This window comes from Macaca thibetana, chromosome 3 (assembly GCF_024542745.1).
Source record: "Macaca thibetana thibetana isolate TM-01 chromosome 3, ASM2454274v1, whole genome shotgun sequence".
In the NCBI taxonomy this organism is placed as follows: domain Eukaryota; kingdom Metazoa; phylum Chordata; class Mammalia; order Primates; family Cercopithecidae; genus Macaca; species Macaca thibetana.
The window spans coordinates 166,507,587-166,531,147 of record NC_065580.1 but is presented as its reverse complement, the minus strand read 5'-3'; the positions used below and the strand labels follow the sequence as shown (position 1 = coordinate 166,531,147).

Here is a 23,561-nt window from a genome sequence, read left to right as displayed (position 1 = left end):
CATCACCATGCCCAAATAAAAAATAATTTTGTATTTTTAGTAGAACAGGGTTTCGCCATATTGGCCAGGCTGGTCTCAAACTCCTTACCTCAAGTGATCCGCCTGCCTCAGCCTCAGCCTCCCAAAGTGCTGGGATTACAGGAGTGAGCCACCATACCCAGCTAAGATCCTTATTTTTAGACCTAGACTTTCCTATACCTTTGTTACAGCTGGGATAGGAATTACTAATTTGTATCATATCTATACTTATTTTATACATTATATATAATTATATATTATCATAAATAACAGTTATATATTATATAATATATAGTTAGCTTCCATAGATTCTACCAATCTCAAGATACAGTTATTATGTTTACCAGTTGTTAAATTTACTGTAACAACAGGGATGTATGAGAGTTCCAGTTGCTTCACATCCTTACCTCCACTGATCACTTGCAAACTCTTTAAAAAATTGACTACTCTTGTGAATACATAATGATACCTGATCATTGTTTTAATATGGTTTTATTGATTAATAACAATGTTCAACATCTTTACATATGCTTATAGGCCATTTAGATATTTTTTTGAAGTACCTGTTGAAGTATTTTGTTCACTTTTAATTGAGCTAGTAATATTTTATTATTGATTCTCAGGTGATCTTTACATATTTGGGTATGGGTGTTTTTTCAGATTTATGTATTAAAAATATTTTCATCCAGTATATAGATTTTTTCACCTTAAAATGGTGTCTCTACATAAATAAAATGCAATAATATAATAAATTCTCACTTTAAAATCTTTTTGTTTTATGTTTAATGGTTTTGGTACTAATTTTAAAAATTTTGACTACTCACATTGTTATTTAAAACTTTTCTCTGTTTTCTTTAAAGCTTGTTCTATTTTTGTGATTATTTTTTAAAGGCAGTTGACGATTTGAATATTACAGTTTTTATTAACTCAGGCTAAAGCAACATAATCGCAAATAAATCAAACAGGTTTCAGATACCGCCAATTTAAGTCTACCAAATATGCGTCTGTTTTGGGGCTTAAGGTCTTGTTATAATGTGTTCTTCCTAAGATAAGCAAAGCTCTTCCCTGAAAGTAAAGATATTCTGGAATATTTTTTTAAATCCTTCAGCAATCCATAAAATCAATAAATTCAAGTTCTAATAATTTGATCATACTACATTGTACTAGAAGTATCAAATGCTTTTTCCAAGTAGTTAAATTGATTGTTATACTTATTCATAGCTACAGAAGGCCTTTACCTGTATTGTGGGAAAATGCCACTAACGATTAGGAAAATGAAAGAGCTATTGTCATATTCTGTCAAACTAAGTAGTGTAGCCCTCCAATGGAATCAGTTGACCCAGTCAATGGAAAGTGTATGTACTCTGACTAGACTGACTGAAAGTGTGGGTCTTACTAGCTGGCTGTATAAACCTATTCTTATGTTTAGTAAACAAGTCTGAGTCTTTCTAATTCTTCTTACTTTTTTATACCATTTGAATTTATCATTAATTACTGATTACTTTTATTTAGATCTAGATATGCTAAAAATTAAGAGGTTCCAGATTCACCAAAATCTTAAATAAAAAGAGGCATATAGTGTGAAAAGTAGACTAGTCTTCAAAACTCTGCTGTGATTGTTACACGAACATCTGACCAGAATTTTAAGATTATTGGGAAGCACTCAAGAAAAGAAATAGGCAATGGAATGGAGAGTCAGCATTTAAACAAATAGATAAATAAATAAACAGAAGCCATGTGTGCCATTTCAAATTGAGACAATTTATTGCAAAGGGAACCAAGCAATTCCACAATTAGTAAAGTACAGATAATGGATGCCAGTAGACATGATATAGACAATTATAACATAATAAATATTCCTAACATCTTAGATGCTAAATGATTTTTTTAAATCTCAGATTGATACAGTGTGCCCTTGTTTGGCTCAGTATTTGGTTAATTTGAATGATCTTCTTATGACCTCTGATGCTGAGTCCTCAGGGTAGGATTTCAGTAGAACTGAGAGAATCCATATCCTCCGTAGCATGATGGGCGGCAGCTGCGGTATCCATAGCCTCCGAAGCCAGAGCCATATCCGTAGCCTCCATAGCCACAGCCATAACCCAGTCTGCGGAAGCCGCCACATCCACAGCCGTAGCCATAGCCCAGGTCATCGAAGCCTCCATAGCCGTAGCCTAGGCCTCCGTAGTAGTTGCCGTAGTAGTTCATGGTGTCAGGAGTGGTGAGTTGGTTTGCTGCTCAAGGCAAGATCCTGAGTGTGAATGGCAGCATGTGTCGAGGGAGGCTTATATACCCTGGTCAGAGCATGTGGTGAGTCACATGCGTACCTGTTTGTGTGTGTGTGTGTGTGTGTTTTCAATTAATTACTTAACAGAAGTCATTCATTGTTCCCTGGCACAAGGAGAGGCCCTCGCATTCTTTAAATTGTTTGAGTTTGCTTTGTTGCTGAGTTACAGTGGCCCTTAAAAGTTATTACATCACTTAATGAGAAGAAATTGCTGTATCTAAAGTCTTGGCATACCAGATCCTAAATAGATTTCTTCATAGCTAGATATATTGCATATTACAAATGAAATAAAATGAAGGTTATATGTTCCTCTAAAGTCAGATGCTATTGGAGCTCATTTCATTGTCTTCTTTATGTTGCCCAGGCTGGTCTCAAACTCCTGGGCTCAAGTGACCCTCCCCCCTCGACCTCCCAAAGTGTTGGGATTAGAGGCATGAACCACCTCGCCCAGCCCTCATTTCATCTTTATAAATCCCTATTGTTCAGATGCGGCCAGAGAATTACTCATGCCTTTGAGAGGCATAGACTTTAGAATTTATTCATCCATTCAGCAATTATGTACTGTGCTGTTACTACATGGTGATTATTGCAAAGAAGTATACAAATTCAGTTGTGAAAACGCAACATTTGGAAATTACTGATAAGACTAAAAATAACTGATCACTATATTTGAGATCATATAAGGTTAATAAGAACTTAAAGGCTAAGGGTTGAAGTTAAGGGCACAGCTGAATTAACTATGTTTGGGGTCAGCTGTGGCTGTATGTGACGAAATTCTTGGAGTCAACTTAGGACTTGTACCCTCAGTTATTTTTTCTTCCTGTTATCTTGTAATATTATACCTACATTTTGGGGATTCCTTTTCTCAGTTGTGGGGCTGATGACCCTATGATGCATTTTCTGTAGACCAGGTGACAGCTTTTCCTTGGAAGGAAATGTATTCCAAAGGTATTCTTTTAATTTCAACACAAATCAATAAAATCTAACAACTGGAGATGTAATAATATGATAAAATTGCATTATACTAAAAGTGTTACTTTCCTCTAAATGGTTATATTAATTGTTCTTCTTTTGACATAGCCTTTCTTCAGACTGTGATTCCATTGACCACTTAGGGAGTAAAAAATTTTCATGTGAAATTCTGTCGTACTCAGTAAAACTAAATACTACAGCCCTGCAATGGAGACACTAAGATATTTTTACTGAGGTCTGTTTATGGTGAAACTGCAACATCTCACTTGAATTGAATGAAAGAATTGGTAATAGTATCTGGCTAAGCAAATCCATTCATATGTTCAGTAAACAAGTCAGAGTTTTTCAAATGCATTATGATTTCTTTTAAATATTAAAATATTGGATTTTCATTATTAACAAGTTGTTTTTACACAGATAAAAGTACATTAAAAATTGCTAAGTTCGAGATTCTACAACAGAGTGTTTACAAATGAAAATAAATAGAGGTGGTTATTTGGCCATGATAATTAAAGTCTTCAGACGCACATGACCAGAGCCTTCAAGATGCTTCATGTGACAACACACAAGAAGAGATGTAAAAAATGAATGGAACAGTGAGCATGGGGAAGTAGAATGCCTGATATTTAGTAAAACTGGGTTCTGGTCTGGGATCTCCTTGTCATGTCATTTTTGATCCTTAGCAAACGATTTCACTTTTTGGAGATCTTTTCCCATTCAAGATGGTATCAGGGTAAGCATTGGGAAAACTTTATAGTAGTACCCCTGCACACTCCACAGTTCTTTTATATTATTTTCCTGGCATTTTTGAATTTGCTTGACTCAAACAAAGACATTCACTTTTGTTTCAGTACTGAAATACATTATTCTTGAAACATAATAATATGTTATTACATATTTTTATTGGGCAAACAGTTATTTGACATACCAACATGAAAAGGCCCACGTTTGCTTGTTGGAGGTTAAAAGAGGCTTGGCTAGAGTGTATAAAGCTTCAGGTCAGTCACAGCCTTAATATGAATTACTTCACAAGTTATGGCAGTGATTTCTATATTTCCTTGGTGTATTGCAAAATATTTAAATGTGCTGATAATATGAGAAAGCAACTTCGTGTCACACCACAACGGACCAGGAATAAAACATGAAAGTCACAAAAAGAAGTTCATTTTCAGTGTATTTTCAGATACATACTTTGTCTTATCATTACATTTCTTACCATTGAAAGGGCCAAATAAACATACATTTTGAACAAACTATGGAAGTACATACTCTTCATGTTGGTCTCCATTGAGATTTGAAAGTTTATAAAGTTGGTATTTCAGGGCTGAATTTAAACACTAACATCTAACTGAAAGCATTGAAATGAAAAAGATATGGTCAATACGGCACAGTATTCCAAAGAAAAAAGATTCTTTTTAATTGAGTGTTATGGTTTTAATTTGTGCATGTACAGCTTACTTTGGACAACATGGGCTTGGACTGAGTGAATCCACTCATACTCAGATTTTGTTCTACCTCTGCCACTCCTGAGACAGCAAGACCAACGTCCCCCTTCCTCCTCTTCCTCCTCCTCCTCAACCTATCCAATGTGAAGACAATGAGGATAAAGACCTGAATGATGAGCTGCTTCCACTTGACAAACAGTAAATATAAATTCTCTTCCTTACTATTTTAATAACATTTTCTTTTCTCTTATTTACTTTATTGTAAGAATACAGTGTATAATGCATATAAAATACAAAGTATGTGTTAATCAACTGTTTATGTTATCAGTGAGGCTTCCAGTCAACAGTTGGCTACCAGTAGTTAGGTGTCTGGAGAGTCAAAAGTTATATGTGGATTTTCAACTGCATGGGGGAATCAGTACCCCAACCCCTACATTATTCAAGGGTCAACTGTGACCTTTGAATGCGGATATATACATGCACACACATACATACAGCTATATAGATAGGTGCATGTATATACAAAATTATTATATATAATATACTTCTATATGTATATAGTTTGTTCTTTTTTCACTGGATATAATTATAAATAACCACTTTGCCATTTTGAGTCAAGCAAAAAATAAAAGCCATGTATTTGCTTTAAGTCAACATACTTTATTCCAAAAGGAAGAGAGAAGCCCCACAGCTATAAAGGTACAAGTAAGACACATCCAGAGACATAAAGCAAAGAATTATGGAATGATAGGTATTCTTAAAACTCTCAGATGCTAAGTGCTCTTGATCTCGGCTTGATCCAGGGTGACCTCGTCCTTTTGTTATTGCAGTCAGGTTTGGGTGATCTTATGGCCTCTCATGTTAGGTTGTCAGGGAAGGATTTCAGTAAAATCCAGAGAATCCATATCCTCCATAGAATGACGGGCGGCAGCTGCGGTATCCATAGCCCCCGAAGCCAGAGCCGTATCCATAGCCTCCATAGCCACAGCCATAGCCCAGTCTGCGGAAGCCGCCACATCCACAGCCATAGCCATAGCCCAGGTCATCGAAGCCTCCATAGCCGTAGCCCAGGCCTCCATAGTAGTTGCCGTAGTAGTTCATGGTGTCAGGAGTGGTGAGTTGGTTTGCTGCTCAAGGCAAGATCCTCAGTGTAAATGCCAGCATGTGTAAGAGGCTTATATACCCTGGTCAGAGCATGTGATGAGTCATCTGTATACCCTCCTTTGCTGTAGTTATTTGTATTACGTTTGATGTTACAACTCATTTATCTATTGTCTTCTCATGCAGGGAGAGGCCCTCATTCTCATTAAAATATTTCAGCTTACTTAATGTCTTATTCAGGACACGATTGAACTTACTGCTTTGCTTTTATGAGAAGAAATGGCTGACTGTTCAAAATATGCACATTCCAAATGCTCAACAGAATTGCCTATTACGAGGTGTATTACATCATCTACACTTTATGGTATTTCTTTTATAATGAATCATTTCCTTTGTCCATCATCTTCCAAACTGATAACTTCATATTCAACTGAATTTACAGCTATTTTTTCAATTTACAGATGTTAAATCTGTAGTTTTAAAAAGCAAACTTATTTATCAAGGTGAAGTCTTCAGAAAATGCCTATATTCACAATACAGGAAAACATTTGAAATCAAAATGATTTTAATGCCCTGCTGTGTACAATAGCCAAACGACTCAAAAAAAGCATATGTTGATTTTTAGCATTTTATTCACAATAACTTTTATACTATTTTTGGCTTTGTATACCAGCTTCAGAACCTTTTGGTTGCAAAATATGTAAGAATTAATTTCAGAAATTGAGGGCACAAAATCCATCTCCTATGCAGGCTTATCAGAGCGGTAGTTCAGTTTTCCATTCAAGTCCTAACACTCTCCTTTATAATTGGTTTTATTCAAAGTCCTAGTAAAATTGCAGATTGCATCTGCCTCTGTTTTGCACACTCCAGTCAATTTCTTTCTTTATCCTTTTTCAGTAGTATATATATGACCTCTATTTCCATTCTCATCAGCTTTCATTTTTCTTCCCATTTTCTCAACATCTATAGAAACAGCCAGGTAGAAGTTTATTGCATACATTTCCCCAACCCCCTCTGCCTTCCATCCACTTATCTCAATGCTTTTTTTCCTACCTCTTCTTTGTATTCACTATAACGTCTTTCCTGATGTTCTTCTATGTCTATCCTGTGCTCATTTATTCTGAGGTAATTTCTAACCACTGCCTACTGATCTGTTCATTGAAGTATCTGTTCATTAAATATCATTAAAGATCTGTTCATCTGTTCATTAAAGTATCATTTTTAAAACTTTCTATTTTTTGTACTTACTGAACATCCTCAACTCCCCACCCCAGCAAAAATACTTAGAAATAATGAATAAGACCTACTATTAGATAGCACAATAGGGTGACTATAGTCAATAACAACTTAATTGTACATTTTAAAAGGTCTTGAGTATAATTAGACTGTTGGTAACTCAAAGGATAAATATTTTAGGGGATGGATTTTAAAAAATTTACTCCAGCTCCTATGGCTTTCTGAAATGTTAAAAGGGTATCCTAAAACTGAAATTGTCTTCAAAGTTTTCAAAATAAAGGCGCCATGGTGAAATGACACAGAATAGAGAAACATATGTAAAGAAATTTGCCCTGGGCTTCATAGAGTTCCTCAGCTGACTTCGTTGAGTTAGTGAAACAGATACAACGTTGAGCCTACTCTTGATTAATCTCCATGCAGCACCTGTCTCTTGGCTTTGACAACTAAAAGTTTATTTAATTTACATGACTTTGAACATGCTGTTGAGTTTTTGTGAGATTTATAAGTATTTTATCAAAGACAAATTTCCTAAAAGGGATGCTTCAGTTCTTCTAAGCAATAGACTAGGGAATTAAAAACTGTTTATTGAAGAAATTCTAAGTAAATTGACAGTAACTACCACAGCAAGCACAATCTGTGCACAACTCTGACTACGCCTTAGTGAGCTACCTTTTTAAGACAGAAAAATAGCTCAATAAGTCTTTCAATTTGTAGAGTAGGATTTAATTCAACATTTTCTCCATTTCTTTTAACCACATCTTCGTTCACTCTTATTTCTCATCTGAACTAGAAACAGTCGATACGCTGAATTCTCAGTGAGTCCTTTTGAAGCCATAAAACCACAAATAACTCAGACTGTATTAAGGATATCACCGTTTGTCCATATAAATCAGCCTGATAATGTAAGAGTGTTTAATAGCTAATTTTTGTTTGGGATGCATAAATGATGCATACATCTGGAGATATAAAACTAAACAAGATATCAGTGGAAAACCTCAATAGCCAAATAAGAATTAGAATGTTATAAAGAAATAGACCATGTGATAATTTTCCACAAGACCAATTAATGACCGTAAGCAGTAAATGATTAATACTAAAATAAAAATAAATCTATATATTTCTATACAAAATATATAGAACAAATATTTTGTCTTTTTTACAAAGTGAACAAATAGTACAATGAAAGTATCTATTGTAAAATTAAGACATAAATTCATTTGTAATGATATTGGTTTTTTTTTAAATTTATTTATTTATTTATTATTATTATTATACTTTAAGTTCTAGGGTACATGTGCATAACATGCAGGTTTGTTACATATGTATACTTGTGCCATGTTGCTGTGCTGCACCCATCAACTCGTCAGCACCCATCAACTGGTCATTTACATCAGGTATAACTCCCAATGCAATCCCTCCCCCCTCCCCCCTCCCCATGATAGGCCGCTGTGTGTGATGTCCCCCTTCCCGAGTCCAAGTGATCTCATTGTTCAGCTCCCACCTATGAGTGAGAACATGCAGTGTTTGGTTTTCTGTTCTTGTGATAGTTTGCTAAGAATGATGGTTTCCAGCTGCATCCATGTCCCTACAAAGGACACAAACTCATCCTTTTTTATGGCTGCATAGTATTCCATGGTGTATATCTGCCACATTTTCTTAATCCAGTCTGTCATTGGTGGACATTTGGGTTGATTCCAAGTCTTTGCTATTGTGAATAGTGCCGCAATAAACATACGTGTGCATGTGTCTTTATAGCAGCATAATTTATAATCCTTTGGGTATATACCCAGTAATGGGATGGCTGGGTCATATGGTACATCTAGTTCTAGATCCTTGAGGAATTGCCATACTGTTTTCCATAATGGTTGAACTAGTTTACAATCCCATCAACAGTGTAAAAGTGTTCCTATTTCTCCACATCCTCTCCAGCACCTGTTGTTTCCTGACTTTTTTTGAGATGGAGTCTCGCTGTGTCTCCCAGGCTGGAGTGCAGTGGCGTGATCTCGGCTCACTGCAAGCTCCGCCTCCCGGGTTCACGCCATTCTCCCGCCTCAGCCTCCCAAGTAGCTGAGACTACAGGCGCCCGCCACCACGCCCGGCTAGTTTTTTTTTTGTATTTTTAGTAGAGACGGGGTTTCACCATGTTAGCCAGGATAGTCTCGATCTCCTGACCTCGTGATCCACCCACCTCGGCCTCCCAAAGTGCTGGGATTACAGGCTTGAGCCACCGCGCCCGGCCTGTTTCCTGACTTTTTAATGATCGCCATTCTAACTGGTGTGAGATGGTATCTCATTGTGGTTTTGATTTGCATTTCTCTGATGGCGAGTGATGATGAGCATTTTTTCATGTGTCTGCTGGCTGTATGAATGTCTTCTTTTGAGAAATGTCTGTTCATATCCTTTGCCCACTTTTTGATGGGGTTGTTGTTTTCTTGTAAATTTGTTTGAGTTCTTTGTAGGTTCTGGATATTAGCCCTTTGTCAGATGAGTAGATTGCAAAAATTTTCTCCCATTCTGTAGGTAGTTTCTTTTGTTCACTCTGTTCACTCTGATGGTAGTTTCTTTTGCTGTGCAGAGCTCTTTAGTTTAATGAGATCCCATTTGTCAATTTTGGCTTTTGTTGCCGTTGCTTTTGGTGTTTTAGACATGAAGTCTTTGCCCATACCTATGTCCTGAATAGTACTACCTAGGTTTTCCTCTACGGTTTTTATGGTATTAGGTCTAACATTTAAGTCTCTAATCCATCTTGAATTCATTTTCGTATAAGGAGTAAGGAAAGGATCCAGTTTCAGCTTTCTACTTATGGCTAGCCAATTTTCCCAGCACCATTTATTAAATAGGGAATCCTTTCCCCATTTCTTGTTTCTCTCAGGTTTGTCAAAGATCAGATGGCTGTAGATGTGTGGTATTATTTCTGAGGACTCTGTTCTGTTCCATTGGTCTATATCTCTGTTTTGGTACCAGTACCATGCTGTTTTGGTTACTGTAGCCTTGTAGTATAGTTTGAAGTCAGGTAGCGTGACACCTCCAGCTTTGTTCTTTTGACTTAGGATTGTCTTGGCAATGCAGGCTCTTTTTTGGTTCCATATGAACTTTAAAGCAGTTTTTTCCAATTCTGTGAAGAAACTCATTGGTAGCTTGATGGGGATGGCATTGAATCTATACATTACCTTGGGCAGTATGGCCATTTTGACGATATTGATTCTTCCTATCCATGAGCATGGTATGTTCTTCCATTTGTTTGTGTCCTCTTTTATTTCACTGAGCAGTGGTTTGTAGTTCTCCTTGAAGAGGTCCTTTACATCCCTTGTAAGTTGGATTCCTAGGTATTTTATTCTCTTTGAAGCAATTGTGAATGGAAGTTCATTCATTATTTGGCTCTCTGTTTGTCTGTTACTGGTGTATACAAATGCTTGTGATTTTTGCACATTAATTTTGTATCCTGAGACTTTGCTGAAGTTGCTTATCAGCTTAAGGAGATTTTGGGCTGAGACAACGGGGTTTTCTAAATATACAATCATGTCATCTGCAAAGAGGGACAATTTGACTTCTTCTTTTCCTAACTGAATACCCTTTATTTCTTTCTCTTGCCTGATTGCCCTAGCCAGAACTTCCAACACTATGTTGAATAGGAGTGGTGAGAGAGGGCATCCCTGTCTTGTGCCAGTTTTCAAAGGGAATTTTTCCAGTTTTTGCCCATTCAGTATGATATTGGCTGTGAGTTTGTCATAAATAGCTCTTATTATTTTGAGGTACGTTCCATCAATACCGAATTTATTGAGCGTTTTTAGCATGAAGGGCTGTTGAATTTTGTCAAAAGCCTTTTCTGCATCTATTGAGATAATCATGTGGTTCTTGTCTTTGGTTCTGTTTATATGCTGGATTATGTTTATTGATTTGCAAATGTTGAACCAGCCTTGCATCCCAGGGATGAAGCCCACTTGATCATGGTGGATAAGCTTTTTGATGTGCTGCTGAATCCGGTTTGCCAGTATTTTATTGAGGATTTTTGCATCGATGTTCATCAGGGATATTGGTCTAAAATTCTCTTTTTTTGTTGTGTCTCTGCCAGGCTTTGGTATCAGGATGATGTTGGCCTCATAAAATGAGTTAGGGAGGATTCCCTCTTTTTCTATTGATTGGAATAGTTTCAGAAGGAATGGTACCAGCTCCTCCTTGTACCTCTGGTAGAATTCTTCTGTGAATCCATCTGGTCCTGAACTTTTTTTGGTTGGTAGGCTATTAATTATTGCCTCAATTTCAGAGCCTGCTATTGGTCTATTCAGGGATTCAACTTCTTCCTGGTTTAGTCTTGGAAGAGTGTAAGTGTCCAGGAAATTATCCATTTCTTCTAGATTTTCTAGTTTATTTGCGTAGAGGTGTTTATAGTATTCTTTGATGGTAGTTTGTATTTCTGTGGGGTCGGTGGTGATATCCCCTTTATCATTTTTTATTGCGTCTATTTGATTCTTCTCTCTTTTCTTCTTTATTAGTCTTGCTAGGGATCTGTCAATTTTGTTGATCTTTTCAAAAAACCAACTCCTGGATTCATTGATTTTTTTGGAGGGTTTTTTGTGTCTCTATCTCCTTCAGTTCTGCTCTGATCTTAGTTATTTCTTGCCTTCTGCTAGCTTTCGAATGTGTTTGCTCTTGCTTCTCTAGTTCTTTTAATTGTGATGTTAGAGTGTCAATTTTAGATCTTTCCAGCTTTCTCTTGTGGGCATTGAGTGCTATAAATGTCCCTCTACACACTGCTTTAAATGTGTCCCAGAGATTCTGGTATGTTGTATCTTTGTTCTCATTGGTTTCAAAGAACATCTTTATTTCTGCCTTCATTTCGTTATGTACCCAGTAGTCATTCAGGAGCAGGTTGTTCAGTTTCCGTGTAGTTGAGCGGTTTTGATTGAGTTTCTTAGTCCTGAGTTCTAGTTTGATTGCACTGTGGTCTGAGAGACAGTTTGTTATAATTTCTGTTCTTGTACATTTGCTGAGGAGTCCTTTACTTCCAATTATGTGGTCAATTTTGGAATAAGTGCGATGTGGTGCTGAGAAGAATGTATATTCTGTTGATTTGGGGTGGAGAGTTCTATAGATGTCTATTAGGTCTGCTTGCTGCAGAGATGAGTTCAATTCCTGGATATCCTTGTTAACTTTCTGTCTCGTTGATCTGTCTAATGTTGACAGTGGAGTGTTGAAGTCTCCCATTATTATTGTATGGGAGTCTAAGTCTCTTTGTAAGTCTCTAAGGACTTGCTTTATGAATCTGAGTGCTCCTGTATTGGGTGCATATATATTTAGGATAGTTAGCTCTTCCTGTTGAATTGATCCTTTTACCATTATGTAATGGCCTTCTTTATCTTTTTTGATTTTTGATGGTTTAAAGTCTGTTTTATCAGAGACTAGTATTGCAACCCCTGCTTTTTTTTGTTCTCCATTTGCTTGGTAAATCTTCCTCCATCCCTTTATTTTGAGCCTATGTATGTCTCTGCGTGTGAGATGGGTCTCTTGAATACAGCAGACTGATGGGTCTTGACTCTTTATCCAGTTTGCCAGTCTGTGTCTTTTAATTGGACCATTTAGTCCATTTACATTTAAGGTTAATATTGTTATGTGTGAACTTGATCCTGCCATTATGATATTAACTGGTTATTTTGCTCGTTAGTTGATGCAGTTTCTTCCTAGCCTCGATGGTCTTTACATTTTGGCATGTTTTTGCAATGGCTGGTACCGGTTGTTCCTTTCCATGTTTAGTGCTTCCTTCAGGGTCTCTTGTAAGGCAGACCTAGTGGTGACAAAATCTCTAAGCATTTGCTTATCTGTAAAGGATTTTATTTCTCCTTCACTTATGAAACTTAGTTTGGCTGGATATGAAATTCTGGGTTGAAAATTCTTTTCTTTAAGAATGTTGAATATTGGCCCCCACTCTCTTCTGGCTTGTAGAGTTTCTGCCGAGAGATCTGCCGTTAGTCTGATGGGCTTCCCTTTGTGGGTAACCCGACCTTTCTCTCTGGCTGCCCTTAAGATTTTTTCCTTCATTTCAACTTTGGTGAATCTGGCAATTATGTGTCTTGGAGTTGCTCCTCTCGAGGAGTATCTTTGTGGCGTTCTCCGTATTTCCTGGATTTCAATGTTGGCCTGCCCTACTAGGTTGGGGAAGTTCTCCTGGATGATATCCTGAAGAGTGTTTTCCAACTTGGTTCCATTTTCCCCCTCACTTTCAGGCACCCCAATCAGACGTAGATTTGGTCTTTTTACATAATCCCATACTTCTTGCAGGCTTTGTTCATTTCTTTTTCTTCTTTTTTCTTTTGGTTTCCCTTCTCACTTCATTTCGTTCATTTGATCCTCAATCGCTGATACTCTTTCTTCCAGTTGATCAAGTCGGTTACTGAAGCTTGTGCATTTGTCACGTATTTCTCGTGACATGGTTTTCATCTCTTTCATTTCGTTTATGACCTTCTCTGCATTAATTACTCTAGCCATCAATTCTTCCACTTTTTTTTCAAGATTTTTAGTTTCTTTGCGTTGGGTACATAATTCCTCCTTTAGCTCTGAGAAGTTTGATGGACTGAATCCTTCTTCTCTCATCTCGTCAAAGTCATTCTCCATCAAGCTTTGATCCGTTGCTGGCGATGAGCTGCGCTCCTTTGCCGGGGGAGATGCACTCTTATTTTTTGAATTTCCAGCTTTTCTGCCTTGCTTTTTCTCCATCTTATGGTTTTATCTGCCTCTGGTCTTTGATGATGATGGTGACGTACTGATGGGGTTTTGGTGTAGGTGTCCTTCCTGTTTGATAGTTTTCCTTCTAACAGTCAGGACCCTCAGCTGTGGTTCTGTTGGAGATTGCTTGAGGTCCACTCCAGACCCTGTTTGCCTGGGTGTCAGCAGCAGAGGCTGCAGAAGATAGAATATTGCTGAACAGCGAGTGTACCTGTCTGATTCTTGCTTTGGAGGCTTCCTCTCAGGGGTGTACTACACCCTGTGAGGTGTGGGGTGTCAGACTGCCCCTAGTGGGGGATGTCTCCCAGTTAGGCTACTCACGGGTCAGGGACCCACTTGAGCAGGCAGTCTGTCCCTTCTCAGATCTCAACCTCCGTGTTGGGAGATCCACTGCTCTCTTCAAAGCTGTCAGACAGAGTCGTTTGCGTCTGCAGAGGTTTCTGCTGCTTTTGTTGTTGTTTACTGTACCCTGTCCCCAGAGGTGGAGTCTACAGAGACAGGCAGGTTTCCTTGAGCTGCTGTGAGCTCCACCCAGTTTGAGCTTTCCAGCGGCTTTTTTTACCTACTTAAGCCTCAGCAATGGCGGGCGTCCCTCCCCCAGCCTCGCTGCTGCCTTGCCGCGATATCGCAGACTGCTGTGCTAGCAGTGAGGGAGGCTCCGTGGGCGTGGGACTCTCCCGGCCAGGTGTGGGATATAATCTCCTGGTGTGCCTGTTTGCTTAAAGCGCAGTATTGGGGTGGGTGTTACCCGATTTTCCAGGTGTTGTGTGTCTTAGTTCCCCTGGCTAGGAAAACGGATTCCCTTCCCCCTTGCGTTTCCCAGGTGAGGTGATGCCTCGCCCTGCTTCAGCTCTCGCTGGTCGGGCTGCAGCAGCCAACCAGCACCGATTGTCTGGCACTCCCTAGTGAGATGAACCCAGTACCTCAGTTGAAAATGCAGAAATCACCGTTCTCCTGTGTCGCTCGCGCTGGGAGTTGGAGACTGGAGCTGTTCCTATTCGGCCATCTTGCTCCGCCCCCTGATATTGGTTTTCTGCTCAAAGCAGACTGTTAGACCCAAAGTAGATTAGACCCAAAGTTGACAGAACAATGATGTTTTTTATTTTCTCCTTCTTTTCACTTTTAGGAAGTTCACTTTGGAATATATGCTTAATAAGCTTATGATAATGGATAAGGAAGAAGAAAATAAGTTCTTACTTGGGATAAGTAGTAACTTTTACCTGGAAAGAAAGTTTTTGTTATAAATTCCAAGGACTTCTTTTAACTCAGACACAAACCAATAATATATAAAAATGTAAGTCACAAAAGTATGTTAATATTGAATTATACCAGCAATGTCACAAGTGCTTTTTCTCAGTATAATTATATTGGTCTTTCTTTAATTGCAAATTTTTAATACTTTTACCCAGGCTGGGAGGATATTTACCTGTATTTGAATAGAGCAGTTTCATATGAAATTCAGTTATATGGGTCAAAATTCCTTTAATGAAATTACCCAACTTCATCTACCTTGCCCTCCCCTGTGAAGGTACAGCATCTACAGAGAGAAATAACCAAGATTTGTTTGGGTTGTTTGTTTATTTTTCATCTTTACATTGTATAAACAAACAAATATTTCTCATAAAAATAATCTTGAGAATTGAGTTTATTCGTTCTGTTTTTGCCTTCATGTAAAGCTAAGTTAGCAATTCAGAAATGTATTATATATAAGAAAATAAAAGTTAACAAGAAAAATTTTAAAAACAACAGCAACAAAACATAATCTAAGAGATGAAATTAGTCTCCATAAACTCTGCTCTAAAAATTGAAACTATTCACAGTATTATTACAAGAACTTTCTAGATGGCATTCAGATTTGGAAGTATGCAGTGAAAGAGACTCAGAATGATGGACTAGAGCATTAGGATTCAGGCGAACTGCTTTCTGGTCTTGGTTCTGACACTTAAGATTGTGTTACTCTAGGCGTTACTTAACTGTTTGGCATTTCCTCACCTGTACTATAGGGGGCAGCACGGTACAATCTGTAATAATCTAACATTTGGTCCAGCTCTCACTTCTTTTGTCCTTATATTATTGAATTTCACCAGCTCAAATACTTTAATACCATTGCCTGAATATGCCATTCAATTTTGTAAAAAGCAATATATTTTTAGATCTTTTATATATTCTATTACATAAAATACCAACAATGAAACACTTGTTTTTATGGTTTTGGGTTTTACATTTAAGTCTGCAATCCAACTTGAGTTAATTTTTGTTTAAGGTGTAAGGAAGGGGTCCAGTTTCAGTTTTCTGCAAATGGGTAGCCAGTTTTCCAAGCACCATTTATTAAATAGGGGATCCTTTCCCCATTGCTTGTTTTTGTCAGGTTTGTTGAACATCAGTTGGTTGTAGATGTGTGGAGTTATTTCTGAGTTCTCTGTTTTGTTTTGCATCTATTGAGATAATCATGTGGTTTTTGTCATTGGTTCTGTTTATGTGATGGGTTACATTTATTGATTTGCATATGTTGAACCAGCTTTGCAACCCACAGATGAAGCTGACTTGATCGTGGTGGATAAGCTTTTTGATGTGCTGCCAGATTCAGTTTGCCAGTATTTTATTGAGGATTTTTGCATCGATGTTCATCAGGGATATTGGCCTGAAATTTTCTTTTTCTGTTATGTCTCTGCCAGGTTTGGTATTAAGATGATGCTGGCCTCATAAAATGAGTTAGGGAGGATTCCTTCTTTTTCTATTGTTTGAAATAATTTCAGAAGGAATGGTACCAGCCCCTCTCTGTACCTCTGGTAGAATTTGGCTGTGAATCCATCTGTTTCTGGAGGTGTTTTTGGTTGGTAGGCTATTAATTACTGCTGCAATTTCAGAAGTTGTTATTGGTCTTTTCAGGGATTCAACTTCTTCCTGGTTAAGTCTTGAGAGCGTATATGTGTGTATTAAATATATCCATTTCTTCTAGATTTTTTAGTTTATTTGTGTAGAGGTTTTTATTGTATTCTCTGATTGTAGCTTGTATTTCTGTTGGATCAGTGGTGATATCCCTTTTATCGTTTTTTATTCTGTCTATTTGATTCTTCTCTCTTTTCTTCTTTATTAGTCTAGCTAGTGGAGTATCTAATTTGTTAATTTTTTCATAAAACCAGCTCCTGGATTCATTGATTATTTTCAAGGGATTTTTGTGTCTCTATCTCCTTCAGTTCTGCTCTGATCTTAGTTATTTCTTGTCTTCTGGTAGTTTTTGAATTTGTTTGCTCTTGCTTCTAAGTTATTTGCCTAGTGGGAAACCTAGGCAATACCATTCAGGACAGAGGCATGGGCAAAGACTTCATGACTAAAACACCAAAAGCAATTGCAACAAAAGCCAAAATTGACAAATGGGGTATAGTTAAACTAAAGAGTTTCTGCATGGCAAAAACAAACAAACAAAGAAACTAGAATCAGAGTGAACAGGCAATGGGAGAAATTTTTTGCAATCTACCCATCTGACAAAGGTCTAATATCCAGAATCTACAACTAACTTAAACAAATTTACAAGAAAAAAACAACCCCATCAAAAAGTGGGCAAAGGATATGAACAGACACTTCTCCAAAGAAGACATTTATGTGGCCAACAAACATATGAAAAAAAGGTCATCATCACTTATCATTAGAGAAATGCATATAAAAACCACTATGAGATACCATCTCATGCCAGTCAAAATGGCGATTATTAAAAAGTCAGGAAACAGTAGATTCTGGCCAGGGTGTGGAAAAATAGGGACACTTTTACACTGTTGATGGGAGTGTAAATTAGTTCAACCATTGTGGAGAACAGTGTGGTGATTCCTCAAGGATCTAGAACCAGTAATACCATTTGACCCAGCAATCCCATTACTGGGTATATACCCAAAGGATTATAAATCGTTCTACTATAAAGACACATGCACACGTATGTTTATTGCAGCACTATTTAATAGCACTTGGAAGCAATTGGACTTGGAACCAATCCAAATGCCTGTCAATGATAGACTGGATAAAGAAAATGTGGCACATATACACCATGGAATATTATGCAGCCAGAAAAAAATAATTAGATCATGTCCTTTCCAGTGACATGGATGAAGCCAAAAGCCATTATTCTCAGCAAACTAACACAGGAACAGAAAATCAAACACTGCATGTTCTCACTCACAAGTGGGGGTTGAACAATGAGAACACATGGATACAGGGAGGGAAGCAACACACATGGGGGCCTGTCGGGGTGGGGGAAAAGGGGAGGGAGAGCATTAGAATGAATACCTAACGCCTGTGGGCGTAAGACCTAGATGACAGGTTGATAGGTGCAGCAAACCACCATGGCGTATGTATACCTATGTTACAATCCTGCACATTCTGCACACGTATCCTGGAACTTAAAGTAAAATTTTTTCAAAAAAGAAAGAATTGCTTTCTGGTGAGTGGTAATTGATTAAAAATCTACTTTACCCAAACAAAACAAAACAATAAGTCTTTTGGATGAATGATGACTCTCATCAATTAAAGCTGCAAAATGCAAAGGAACCCATTTCTTGATTATATCCGGCTGTTTGTTTTCCAATTGTAAAAAGCTTTAGTGCCATGAGGATGATGACGACTGTAAAAAAAAAGCATATCATTGAATGCCACAGAGGAACTGTGACATACATAAACTAATTAAAACAATTATTTTTAATATGATATATATTTTAATCACCTAATTTGAAAAACTTTTAGTAACTTTATAACACAACCATTTTCATGAGAATTCTAAGTTAAATGACAGGCAATAGAGAATAGATCAAAGAAGATTTATATAGAATCAAGAAAGCCATGAAACATACATTTTCTCTCCTAGAAACTTAGAGAAATATTTTGTTCTAGCACTCTTTCGTTCTTACCACAAAAGGGCTGACTAAGCAACACATTTTGAAAGAAGAAATTGATTACTTATGTATTTGGACTGCATTGATAAATATAATTGTATAGAATTAAAACCATGTAAATTCCTTTTATTTATTACCATAAATATATAGTTACAAAATGTTGGAATTGAATTTTTTATTGTTGTTGAGTTTAAATCTAAGAATTATCTAATTAAGAGCTAGGAAATAAAAATCACTTATATTTGGCCAGGCACGGTGGCTCACACCTTTAATCCCAGCACTTTTGGAGGCTGAAGTGGGTGGATAACTTGAAGCCAGGAGTTGAAGACCAGCCTGGCTAACATGGCGAAACCCATCTCTACAGCAAAAATACAAAAATTAGCTAACTGTGATGGCACATGCCTGTAATCCCAGCTACTAGGAAGGCTGAGGCATGAGAATTGCTTGAATCTTGAAGGCAGAGGTTGCAGTGAGCTGAGATCACACCACTGCACTCTAGCCTGGGCAACAGAGTGACACTCTCAAAAAAAAAATTACATATATTCAAGGAATCATCATTCAGTTCAGTCTAAAGTTATTGTCCTTTTCATATATCTATCAATGTATGAAATAAATATTTAATACACAGATAGTGTTTGAGTTTTCACATCGAAAGTTGAGTAGTATTTATACTTAGTAACATATATAATTAAGCCAAATGAATTAAACAAAAGCTATATTTGCTGTGTCTCAAGAGACTTCATTAAAGAAATCCAGGAGATATGATGGAGACAAACTTGTACAATTATAAATGTACTGCAAGTCTTAGGTGCTAATTATTTTGAACAAATAGACTCGGCGTAATTTTGAAAGTTAGGTCCAATGATTGAAATCAGGCTTATGAAGTTCACTCATGAAACCAGATGTTAGATTGATAAGGAAGAATTTTAATAGAAGCTAAAGAACCCATGTCTTCCATAACAGGATGAGTGGCTGCAACCATATCTATAGTCTCCATAGCCACAGCTATACCCTGGTCTACAGTGCTACCACATTTACAGCCATAACCATAGCCCAGACCACCAAAGCCTCCACAGCCTTCGCCCAGACCTCTGTAATAGTTGCCTCAGTAATTCACGGGGTTAGGAGTTAAAGGCTTGGTTTGCTATTGATGGTATGCTTTCTAAGTACGAATTGCCATACCCGTGCAGAGGTTTTATATCCTATGTTACAGATGCGGTAAATTATTCAGATTTACCTCATTTTCATTACTCAGGAGAAATTACATGAAACAAATATTACTGGCTCTCTGTTTTGTTTAACATGCATGGAGTTACCTTCCATTGCAATATAACTTTTAAATTAATTTCTAGTTCAATTACGATTTCCCTGATTAAATTGTGTCTATAATGAGAAATATTATTTGCAATTTCAAAGACTATTCTTACATCAGGACACATATAATCTCCACCTAATGTAGGCTTCAGAGCATCTTTATAATCCAGTCAAGCAGCTGTATGACATTGTCATCAAGGTGATACTTCTTTCCTGCTTTCTGTAATTTCTCATGTTCATGACTACACCTTATCATTTGAGATAAGCAGGGCCCTAATTTTTTTTTTTTTTTTTTTTTTTTGAGACGGAGTCTCGCTCTGTCGCCCAGGCTGGAGTGCAGTGGCCGGATCTCAGCTCACTGCAAGCTCCGCCTCCCGGGTTTACGCCATTCTCCTGCCTCAGCCTCCCGAGTAGCCGGGACTACAGGCGCCCGCCACCTCGCCGGGCTAGATTTTTGTATTTTTTAGTAGAGACGGTGTTTCACTGTGTTACCCAGGATGGTCTTGATCTCCTGACCTCGTGATCTGCCTGTCTCAGCCTCCCAAAGGGCAAGGATTACAGGCTTGAGCCACCGCGCCTGGCCCAGAGCCCTAATTTTACCTTAAATCCATGCCTCTTTCAAAACTGTAATCACTTAAATGTCAAGTAGTTATAATATTAATATGCAAACAAATTTTACTTGACTTCTGTGCAGTTTGAGTCCACATGGAAGCAATCTTGTTAAAAGTGTCTCTCTTTTTTTATACTACATTAAATATGTATTTTTTTCTTTGTTAAGGGTTTACACATGATGCCAATGGGCGTTTGATATTCCACAGCCCGGTATCCACATTTCATTTTTGAGAACATACTGTATAATAACTTGGGACGTATTTGAAGTTTTCAAAGACTTTCAAATACAGTGAAAGAGATCACCATGCAGCATCGAGATAACTAGGGTGATTTAAAAAGTCACAAATCGTTTCATGTTCTGACTTTGTTCTATTATCTCAATTTTGGATTCTATTGAGATATATCAAAATTCTAGTTACATGCAGAATGCCAAGTGAACCAAAACCTTAGTGCTGGCCCTACCCCAGGTAAGACTAAAACAACAGAATATAAACTAGCCTGATTTTCTAAAGTCTTTACTAATGCCACATAAGATAGGAATTCAATGTCCTCTACTGGATTCTGCACCAACATACACTCAAACTGCATGGAAGGAGTCAGGAAATTCCTCAAAATAAAAAGTTAACTAAAACTAACACAAGTAGAAATAAAGAATTGTAAAGTACTATATCTCTTTAAAAAAAATAAAATTTATGTAAAAACAAGAGAGGCAGGCCAGGCATGGTGGCTCACTTCTGTAATCCCAGCAGTTTGGGAGGCCAAGGTGGGTGGATCACTTGAGGTCCAGAGTTTGAGACCAGCCTGACCAACATGGTGAAACCTGTCTCTACTAAAAACATACAAAAATTAGCTGAGTGTGGTGGCGCACATCTGTAATCCCAGCTACGTGGGAGGCTGAGGCAGAAGAATGGGGAATAATGCCCCTGGGAGGCGAAGGTTTCAGTGAGCTGTGATCAGGCCACTGAGCTCCAGCTTGGGTGATGGAGCGAGTGAGATACCCTCTCAAAAAAAAAAAAAAACAAAAAACAAAAAACAAAAAAAGAAAAGAAAAGAAAGGCAGACTTCTAACAATGAAAACTGCAAGTGAACATGGTGTGTTGTAGCAACTGATTTAAAAGAAATAATAGTAATTTTACGCAGTTTTTTTTCTCAATCTACAAATTCAAGATGCAATAATAAATGAAAAATTGGAAAATAAAATGCAGAAATATTAACAATAGTTTCAGACAACATAAAATACAGGTAAATGTAACAAAGACCTATTCTTTGATAATTACAAATAAATGCTTGAAGAAATTCATAAGGACTATTAAAATGAGGTTATATCATATCTACGTATTGACAACAGACTAAATATTCCCAAATTATGTATTTAGCAAAATCATAATCAAACTGCCTGTATATTTACAAAACATTCTAAAATGTATAAGAAATCCAAAGGACATAGAATACACAATGCAATCTTTAAAAAATAACAAAGTTTGACAAGTTATATTAGCTGATGTTAAGACTGATTATAGTAGAATTATCAAGAGAGTGCAATATTGATGTGAGGATACACAAATAGATCAATGGGAAAAATTGAGAGTCTAGAATTAGACTTTTTTCTACAAATACTCTAAAGCAAACAAAAGACTTCATCAAATGGTGCTAAAACAATGAAATACTAACATGGAATAAGGAAAAAAAATAGCCTTAACAACTACTTAATATGATACACACCAATTAATTAAAAATGTATTATAGATCTGAGCATGATAGCTAAACTGCTGATGCGTCTAGAATTTTATAGGGCATTGAAGGCACTGGCTATAAAATAAAACATTGTGAAATGAATTTTATTAACAGCAAATCACAGATTAGGAGAATCAAAAACTAAGAATATATAAATTGATATAGATATAGATACAGATATCACTTGTAAAGATCTCCTACAACCTAATTGTCAATGGAAAAGCATCCCAATTTGGGCTCATTGAAAGCAAGATGTACAAATATCCAATAAATAAAAAGTGTCTAAGATCATTAGTTATCAGAATTATCAGGAAAATGTGAATTAAAATCACATTTTTAACTGCAGGCATGGTGGGTCACACCTGTAATCCCAGCACTTTGGGAGGCTGAGGCGGGCAGACCACATGGTCAGGAGTTTGAGATCAGCCTGGCCAAAATGGTGAAACCCTGTCTCTACCAAAAAAAAGAAAAACAAAAAAATTAGCCAGGGATGGTGGCGTGCGCCTGTAATCCTGGCTACTTGGGAGGCAGGAGAATTGCTTGAACCCAGGAGGCGGAGGTTGCAGTGAGCCAAGATCGCACCACTGTACTCCAGCCTGGGCGACAGCACATGACTCTGTCACACACACACACACACACACACACACACAAAACAAAACAAAACAAAACACAGTGGGATAACACTACTCACCCATTAGAAGTGCTAAAATGAAGAAAAAAGGTTGTTGTTTTTTTTTAAATTAGTAAGCTATGATTTAGATCAATCGTGATTTATATAAAATTTCTCATCAGGTTAATTTCAAAGTGTTTCTAACATGCATTAGTGCAATTTTCAACTCATTTACCACGATAACGCCCGAATTGAAATTTTGACTTTCTGTTAGATTCTCAAAAGAGCAAATCCAAGGTTTTGGTACATAGCATCATACTTCAATACAATCTGTTAACATGCTTAATTTAAAGCAATAAAACAGTGAAAATAACAAGAGTCCATGGGAAAGGAAATCAGTCCCCAAAAGTGCTGGCTAATGAGCAGATTCCATTATCCTCACCCTACGAATGACTCACAAGGCAGCTAATCAAAACAGAATTCATAATAGGGAATGTGTGATAGGGTTAGTAGACTCTGGTTTTGTGGTATAATATGAAGCTTCACATAGCTCCTTGATATAAATTTCCCTTCAGTCATTCAGAATAATGGATGTAACCAGAGACCAAGCGACCAAATAAATTAAAGTTGTG

The 23,561-nt window shown here is 37.2% G+C and overlaps 2 protein-coding genes and 1 pseudogene across 2 annotated transcripts in view; all 3 read right to left on the bottom strand.

Annotated features, from left to right (window-relative positions):
* Nucleotides 1-23,561, bottom strand: part of TIAM1 (TIAM Rac1 associated GEF 1) — a 1,375,699-nt gene that overhangs the window by 197,853 nt on the left and 1,154,285 nt on the right. The window lies entirely within an intron of this gene.
* LOC126951710 (keratin-associated protein 19-5-like) lies at nucleotides 1,943-2,426 on the bottom strand (annotated as a pseudogene).
* On the bottom strand, nucleotides 5,368-5,910 carry LOC126951717 (keratin-associated protein 19-5). Its single transcript, XM_050786122.1, has one exon. The coding sequence runs from the start codon at nucleotides 5,821-5,823 to the stop codon at nucleotides 5,605-5,607; it is 219 nt and encodes a 72-aa protein (XP_050642079.1). The 5' UTR covers nucleotides 5,824-5,910; the 3' UTR covers nucleotides 5,368-5,604.